General features: G+C 38.4%; 1 protein-coding gene across 1 annotated transcript; it reads right to left on the bottom strand.

The window, feature by feature from the left end:
- Positions 1–880: 880 nt before the first annotated feature.
- On the bottom strand, positions 881–1,642 carry LOC128715286 (uncharacterized). The gene has a single exon (XM_053810168.1). The coding sequence runs from the start codon at positions 1,640–1,642 to the stop codon at positions 881–883; it is 762 nt and encodes a 253-aa protein (XP_053666143.1).
- Between the last annotated feature and the right edge of the window lie 7,820 nt (positions 1,643–9,462).

The following is a 9,462-nucleotide window of genomic DNA, read 5'->3' on the forward strand; positions in this document are numbered from 1 at the left end:
ATAAACCTTAAACTATCCACTGTAGTAGCAAACAACAGACACATGGAATCTGGCAAAAACCCATAACCCATCGTAATATTACACTAGGCTATAAACAATAAAATGGAAAGAGAACGTTTAAGTTAAATGTAAGTAACTAGAAAGAGCGAAAGGAAAACAGGAGCAGGAATCAAGAGCAAATGCAAAAAGAAGCTAATTGTAAATGAGACAAATTATGTGTCACACTAATCCACACTAGTTGGTTATTAGGAATGGTTAATTTCCACGTAAGTACTCCCATCTTACGGCATGAAGAAACTGATGTCACAAGAGAATGGTTTAACCCTTGTGCTCGAACAGCAAGTGTGAAAAGAACATTGTGCAAAAGACCGCCTGTAAGGATGAGGTGTGCAGTAAAGTGAGAGTTATATTACGGAATTTGAAACATGTTGCATTTGCAACAAGCGTATTGTGGATCAGAATAGAGGCCGGTCTGTCTCTTCTATTTGTTGCTGTTTTTTGTTAGTATGAAATAACATTTAGGTGAACGCAGACGTATCTTTCCGTTGACGCCAGTCGAGTAAAAGAAGGAATGTGGTGCAGGAAGGTTATAGGGTGAAACTAAAACTAGCATGTGTTACATTTTTCTTTCCTCTAAAACCGATATATACAGAACGAGTACATGAAAGAGAAATAAACTAAACAAAAAATAACAGCAAAATGAAACAGGTTTTGTTTTTTCTTGTTCCAGCATTTGTTAACGTAAATATATTAAGCTTAGTTACTGTTTTTGTTTGTGTTTGTTTTAAATTTCATTCTATTTTTTGTGTTCGTTTCTGTTGTTAACTTAAGTGTAGCGAATAAACGTAAAACATGTGGAAATATACAATTTATATTGACGTTAAACGTCCTTCGTACAGCGAGTATGTGCGGGTTTTCTTCTGCGTACGGCTCTACGTCTCACCAGTTGGTTAGTACTATGGTTTGACGACGTTATCCTTTCGGGCGTTTTGATTTCGCGCTCATTGTAGTGCTCATTTTCGGCAGCAAAAATGTCCAAAACCTCTTTCCACTGTGTTGCCGGTACGTTCATGGTAGTAACACGGCCAGGCAACGGTGTCATAAGCAGATCGCCGGATAAATCATTCGCTGGATCATCCGCTTGCCGATAGCTGGGTGATGCCAGTTCCGTTGGTTCACGTATGTGAAGGCTGGAGAGTCGTCGTCGCTGTTGTCTTCGTTGTACTGCTCTACGGTAACCAGCAGCACGCCGTGGAGATGTACTGCTACGTGATGCAAAGTTACCGATGGGTGAATGGCGTAGAATTTTCAGAGGAGACGAATGATGATTTACTAAGAAATAGCGAAAGGAAGACGCCGTATTGTTGAGATTTGCGCTAGAAAGCACGCTCGAGGAGGTGTTTGTTGCTGTCGGTGCCATCGGTGCAGTATCTGTAGCTTTAAGACCTGTTTGATCGCATGGTGAATTGGTGCCGTCGTAGCAAAATTTGACATCCGTTGGTGGTATATTATTGTTGTTTTCAAAATCTAACTTTTGATTTGGATAGCGAGCCTCTATGTTCCATCGCCACTGATGATCGTTATGCGTTTGCCACTCATTGCACATTGCCTGTGGTGCGCGCGTTACGACCCACTTCAGCATGTTGCTCTTAAAGTATAATAAAAGAAATAAGATTAGATTATTTCACAATACGATTAATGTTGCAGATAAATTTATGTTTACACCATGAGAAAGCCAAATGAAGTTAGTAAATCCAACTCATAAATTTGTATTTGTATTAGTATTAGAAAGGTTATTACGCACTGTCGGTTATTATTCTTTTTTTTTAATTAAGTAATATTAACAGGAGTCTGGAATATTGCCATTGACTATGACTAACACGGATTTTGATTATCGAAGCTGGTTCATTCAAATTGAAATGCTACGCTTGACTCGGAACACACTAAGGACAATTAATGCGCCATTCGGCACTAACACATCGGTAAGTGTCTATTTAACGAGTATTTGTGCAACTTTACGAACGAATATTAATTTTGATCATCTATGGACATCATCGCTATGGATATCTATGGATATCTATCTATGGATATCATGGCTTGGACATAAAGAAATAGTATACCGATCTTGACATACTTATTAGGAAAAGGAATATGGAAATAAGTGTTAATTTGGTGCTCTCGTTAAGCCTGCGTGACGAGAAATATTTTATCAATATTCAAACTCAGCCCATGATTTTAGGCCGTCGTCTGAGAAAAACTCTCATATCTCCTCTGAATTCTGGCTCTTCCGCTGGTTCGATTGCCTCGAGGATTTCCTCTTTGGAAAAAATTACTAATGGTGGACTTCAAGATACTTTTTCGGGGATATGTGGAAGCCGTCAAATGTCTCTATCCACTGATCCGTCGTAGGTAGCGATTGTCGCAATCGAACAAATGTGCAAGCTTCAATTAAGAGATCACGCCGGACAGTGACACAAACCGCTTTACGCGAAATAGAGATCGTTACACCCCTGCGAATGTAGCCCTCTTAGACGAGTTCTTCGTCAACCTTTTGAAAATGTATGCATCTTTTTTCGAATATTCATATGCAGGGCCATCAAATCCTTTGCACATTTTGTAATTGAGTCTTATGGTTATGTTTGCTCTGCCTAGAATGATATCATAGTGTACATTAAAATTTAGTATACATAATCACACAACATTTTTTAATGCAAACGAAAACGCATTATAGTCTCACCATTTTGAAATATGGTGAGAAGAAACGGAACAGAATACGTGAAAGAAGAAATAAATGAGTGAATGCATTATGGAACATGGTAGAAATATAATACTTCTCATTCCTAGTAATTTAATGAGGAGTTTAATTTTCCATTTACGTATGTATCGCAGCTTTCTGAGCAAGCGAAGATCCTGTTTGCTTAATTGGGTTCATCCGATTGCCGCGTGATTGTACCATTATGGTGGATTGTCCTATTAATTAAAATCCTATGCGTGCAATTTTTCGGGATCGACAAGATTTGCAGATGCGATCAATAAAGGAAGAAGTGAACCATAATTGCAGTACCGAAAGGAAACAGTTTTCGCCCATTTTGATACGCTTCACTTAATCGTTCCATTGGAGGAAAAATGAGGAAGCAAAGGAAAAGACCGCTCTGAAATTTAATGCTCACCTGCGGCACCAAGATTGAGGAAAACCCTTGAATGAAACCCCTTTTTCGTTCTCGATTACAATTGTAATGAGCGGCAGGATGAGATAATACTTTCCTGCTGTACGGTACACGTGAAGATTATATAGCTTTATACCCCTTTAGATGGAACAGCGCATCCATATTCCATATGCATACAACAAATTGGGTTAGAAGGATTGTTACGGATCAATACGGCAGCAAAGGTGCAAAGTTTTGTACCGTCAAATGGTACTGGGCAAGAAAGAAAGAAAAGGATAATATTTCTTCTCTCGAATTCAACAACCACGGTAAAGGCGATTTACTCCATCTGCCTTTGCTATGTTTGATCGTACCAGTGATCGAGAAAGTAAGGCATTTTGAATGCTGTATACTTTTCTAATATGTAAATGTAGAATTGTCCTTACTTTGTGAAACCATTTCACTGATCTTGATCTACAAAAGTATACCTCTTTTATTAGACGCCATCAACTATTCCAAAAGGGGTGACATATGACGTCAATCGTTCGGTGAATAAATATAACTCAGGACTCACGTATCCATAACAAATGCATTTCCCCTTTCCCTCTCATCTTCATTTTTCCCCTCCCACACAATCGGATCGTTGGAATTTCGGGGCCTCGGTTCGCCAGTTCAAAGGCGCCACCCGTTACATTTTGGATATCTTTTCATACAGAGGCATACGGCTGCAGTTGGGTTGTGCAGAAGCCAAATGTTAAAATTTGAACCAGATAATTTGCATACAGGTGCCAAATAATAAATTACAAGCGTGCTATCTTGCCGTCTGGGGAGTGAAAGGTCCACTAGCGGAAAGGTCCACTTAAAAGCATGCATAAAACGCGAGGGTCCACGCTCTTGTGTACCATATGGTATCGTGTAACATTTTTGCAGATTTTTCTTCAAATGAACTGAACCAAAACAGTGCAAACTTGCATAAAAACGGTTATTTTTTGCATTTTGGTACTGCGTAGCCAGAAAGTTGTTGATGAGGGTGTGGGAAGGAAAATAAAATAATTTGAATTTCCAACAGTTAGTAAGGTTCCCGTTTGAACACATGAATGCTAAAAAAACCAATGCCTTGGTTGAATGATACATTAATGCGGCTAGGTAATCAAATATCGCTAGTTCATATCTATTTGGCTGCCTAAACAGAACGGACTGTCTTTGACGGTCAAATATCAAGCGCTGTATGAAACTCTCTAGGAGTTCGACAAGGTAGTGTACATCGGCCTATTTTATTTTGTAGTTACATGTACGATATGAAACGGGTGTTAATTGGCATTATGACAATTGACTACAACCAATTTGCTGACGATACGGTAATTTTCATGAAACGGGAAAAAACAAGCCAGCAATAATGACTAAATTCAACGAAGATCAGAAATCTTAAATTATGGGGCCTCCACCACGCTGTTTGGCGCATAATCTTGCATCCCTCCCAGAAATTTTTGAAATTTGATCATGACCAACTCCCCACCACACTGATTGATCCGCCACTGGTTCTCAGACTCCCTGCGCCCGTAGAAATAGTACACTGTCTTAAGTACTTATGTAGTAAGTGCTGATATACGAAGATAGTAAGTATATATGAAGTATTAATGTAACTGATAATAAAATTATCTTTATGTATCATACCGAGAAACTTATAAAGAAAATCGCAAAAAAGGAAAGGTTCGTTAGCTGACCACATGGTAAGATAAAGCTATCTGTCGCTCATTGGACCCCAGTTGGAATTTAATGTAACAATTTCGTTCCTAGGATTCAAAACAAGGCAATGCGAGCTATTTTAGACTGTTCCTGATACGCTTCCTCAGCTAACTTGTTACAGTGGCATTGTAGTAGCTAGCTAATAGTGGTTGGAAGCTAATGCTTACAGCGTTTCTGTCTAGAGATTGACATTTAGATGATTGTTGGGAGGTGAAAACCTTATCTCTTTGTCAAATATTTACTTATATTCAATATAATAACTCCTATTAGTTTTAGCTGAGAATATTTTATTATCTTCAGACAATTCGACCATCACAATCTAATGTCATCCCCATCGACTGAAGGCGGTTTAAACTTAAACCGCGCCTAATGCTGAACGATCTTTTGCACGATACACCTTGATATTTGTTGTGTAAAATTGATGCAAAAAAATTGCAACAGCGCACGCAAGCTGCATGCTGTAGCATCAATGAAAACCCCTAAGAAAATGTGCAAGCTGTCCGGTCAACTCCGAAACGTCCGGGGATATCGGGTTACAATCGTACCAAACACGTATGTATCCGTACGATTCGACGTAGATTGGGAGAAAATTTTCGCTCTTTTTTTGTGTTTGGTTTCCGAAAATTCCCGGATGTGTGCTCGGGCTTGTCTAAGAATTTATGATGCATTTCACCACCTTTCACCGGTGCGCCGCTTCTCGGTTCCTGTTGCATAATCTTTTTCCTTTTTGTTGTCAGCTTTCGTATTCCCTCGATTTCACTTCCTTGATATGTTGCCTAGGAAGGCGCTTCGTCCTGACCAAGACAAATTTAAAGCACAAAGGTAGAGAGTTTACCTTCACCCGAAGAAGAAAAAGGACATAAATTTTTGCCCATTTCCAACACGTCGTTTTGATCATGCTGCGATATAACGATTTGTTGACTAGGTACCTGGGGCGCCACCTTAGGGGCAAACGGGCCAAACCATTGGCCATAAACTACTTATGGGTAGAAATTTTGTACTTTTTTCCTAGTTTTTCCCTCGCTATCCTACACAATGCGAGCAGCCTTTCCCCTTCTGTTTTACAGTGCAAAAAAAAAAAACCGTAATATTCGATGCGGAAATTGTGTGAGATTTAATCAAACTTTTGGGTCCCGGCCGAACGTTACGAAATCTTCCGGTAGACAAGTAACAACATTGGGGTTTGCAATGGAAAGTTAGTGGTTATCCGCTGATAAAAAAATATTTTCCAAAAAAAAAATTAAAAAAATAATAATAAAGCCAACTGCCAATCAACCTATTTTGTCCCATCGCTTGCAGCCTAGGGATGGATACATGCGCCTGTGTACACAGCGCTGATTGAAAATACCGATACCGTAGTGTATCAACGCTAGTTAAATAATAACGTTATTAATAAATTTATAAAATTGATCATACGAACAAAGCTTCAAGTAACAAGAGGGTAATTACTTACTGGTCAAAGTGTTGCACAGGTAGGGATAATTCACATCTATCACCAGCAGTGCAATGATAGCTCGATAATGATAGCAACCACAATCAATGCCATCGGACATTTCGTTGGCTGGAACCCCAGTCATGTGGTAGTGTGTAGTGAAATAGCATAATTTTTAATTTCTTTTTCTGGTCTTCGGATTGATCTAGTCGCACGCACGCGAGAATGAAACAAATAGGAACGGTTGATGAATAAAATGAGATACGAACGCAGGACACGCAATGCGATGATTGAACATGCCAAAGGGTGCGATAGGGCACCGTACAGAGTGTGGGAACCGTTCCTCACTGCTCTTGCAACGAAACCGACTCTGAACCTAATTACGTTTACGATATGTGCGTCTGAGAATTTTAAGTCGTAACGACAATCAGGTGTTAGATACAAACTGAACAGAGCGCCTTATTTCGTGTCAATTCAATTAGAATCATCAAAGATAACTAGTACGATACGATACGAGTAGGATAACTGAAGCATACATAGTTCATAAGATTTGTAGGTGTACACGACAGTTGAGTTCTAGTTAAAGGACAATTAAAATAGACATGCATTGTAACAAGGCTCTGTTCCAACGATGCAGACAAGTATCCGAACAATTCTCCCTTTTAAAACTTTAAAAGAGTAAAATTTGTCATATCGTAAGCTGTGCTGCTAATTATGATAATGAACCGAAATTAGATTTTATCAGATAGGATATACTGAAACCGATTGAATTAATTTTTTTACAGCTGCTTAAGACACGTGATCGAGTGTTATGTACACATAAATAAAAAAAAACAGTAACAATCATGCTTGTGCGGGAATTTCGTGAATAGTAAAGTTTAAATGCTTTTGAAGGACTGCCAACCAGTGACCATATGTCCTTTCCATTCATTTTATGTTCATCTACAACGCTGCTGACACAAGTAGCACAATATGGTAATACTTTAGCACTTGTCAAGTACTTTACCACTTGTTTTTACATCGCTGTAGACAGACGATTCGTTCGTTGATCAGAGAGAATTAAGTTAACAGTATCTACAAGATGAGCAACCATTAGGTAGTTCTAACAAATGGTGTTGAGTTTGATCGATATGATTGTTTGTTCTGGGAATGAATGTCCTGGGGATCTTTCTTGGGTGAAATTCTTAACGAAATTTATCCTAAATCTTCTATTTATAAGATCAAAGACAATTAAGAGCAAACGAATTTTCTGTAGAATCATTGCCTGTTCTTGCCAAAATTCTCGTATTGTAATGAATTCTGGAAGAGCTTGAGGACTTATCTAGAGATAATGTGCCTATAAAACAATTATTTTAAAGGATGCTAAAGCTAAAGCTGTTAATAAAATGGGCATGTACTGTCAGGTTACTAGCAGAGCCATGTATAAACTTACATGCAGGAGACTCAATTCTTTGAGTTCTCATCGAATGATTGGTCATATTCGATACTGATTGGAATCTGAGTCCTCCAATCATTAATTCTTTGTGTAAAATTATCGCGGATGATCGCTGTATGTATCATTGAACTGTATGAATGAATCTGAATCTCCATACCAAAGGTTCATGAGTTGAAGCCAATCCAGGATTACTCATTGTTTTACATGTACTTTAAGCATTAGGAATGTATTTCAATTTTTTTTACTTTGCGCTTGTTTGTATCTATATAATATTTCAGCAAAAATGTTTTCTCCTGAAAAATACAGTTCTTAAATATGCAGATTTCATGAAGGATTAGGATAAGGATGCCGCAAATGGTTGATTACCGAAATCCATCTCTACGTGTACAAACTACAACTCGTGCACTTCTCGTGCACCCAAGCCAAAAGGAATCGGCTTAAAATGGAGGAATGTAAACGAAATATCAATATGTGCAAGCGGCTTACAGGTTTACAGGGTATGAACGAGACTCGTTTAAAAGAAGATTTATATCTTAAATAGAAGCTTCATTCCGCACCTGATCAGAGAAGGTTTCCGAAATGAAGCACTCAAACTATGGATGATCTTCCTTTGAAGAATTTTAGCAAAATCGTATTATTTGGAACCGAGGCTGCATATTGCACTATGACCGGTCAGCACGAACGGTAGAAAGGATAAGAAAATCGACGCGCTTGTATGGGGCAAAGTTAGGGTGTCGCATTTCAACGGTCAGCGCGTGCCGGAAAAACAAACTAGGGAATAAAGGGTTATATCGGAAGGGGTATAAGATTGCAGCAGCCACCAACTTGACCATTGCATTTTCCATTACGCCATATCCACGTGCTATCAACGGATTTTGATCTTCATGGTAGAGTGGAACCTGTTTGACAAGTTCGCGGTTGGTCGATCGGACACAATTACAGAAAACTATGTATATAAATACGCGTGTGTGTGTGTGTGTGTTTCGACTCAGTTAATTACGATAAATCCTTGGTCACGGTCAGCATATATTAGTTTGGTTCCTGTTAAATAGATTCCCTTTTTACTGCACACGCGGTTAAAGGTGTTATCGGTGAGATCAAACTTAAGGCAAACAAATGGTTGAAATGACCATGTGATCAAGATAAAATGTTATGCAAATAAGGCTAGGATTGATGGTACTGTGGTTTGCGTTCATTGGAATCATGATCATTTTTGAAGGAATAAGCTACTGCATATAACACTAATGATGAAACTGAATGGATGATGTCATAGTAAAAGAATGGAAATCGACATTTTCGTTTTAGATTTGAACTTTGCAAATTGGTTGGTTTGATGATCGAGTAATAACACACCGAAATCGAACATTAATATACAGTAACCGGCACCCAATTACAAACCATAAATTAATGGTTTTGGAAAACAACACCGTAAACATTGTTTAAGTCAGACAACTGAAGAGATGATTAGATTTGCATTAAGAATATGAACGAAAAAGTTAATCAAATGTCGAGACAAATGTATAAACCACCACATTAGTGACGTTTTTGTACGCACACTGGTACTTCATATACCAAATCGAAATGTTTTGTTTTATCGTTCTAACAGGTACTTACAGGCTTGTTTTGGATGTTGAAATTTGAAGGAAATATATCTGCTTAAATTCGATGAGCCCGGTCACAGCTGTCAACAATCATCGATGTGA

The sequence above is a fragment of the Anopheles marshallii genome, chromosome 3 (assembly GCF_943734725.1).
Source record: "Anopheles marshallii chromosome 3, idAnoMarsDA_429_01, whole genome shotgun sequence".
In the NCBI taxonomy this organism is placed as follows: Eukaryota; Metazoa; Arthropoda; class Insecta; order Diptera; family Culicidae; genus Anopheles; species Anopheles marshallii.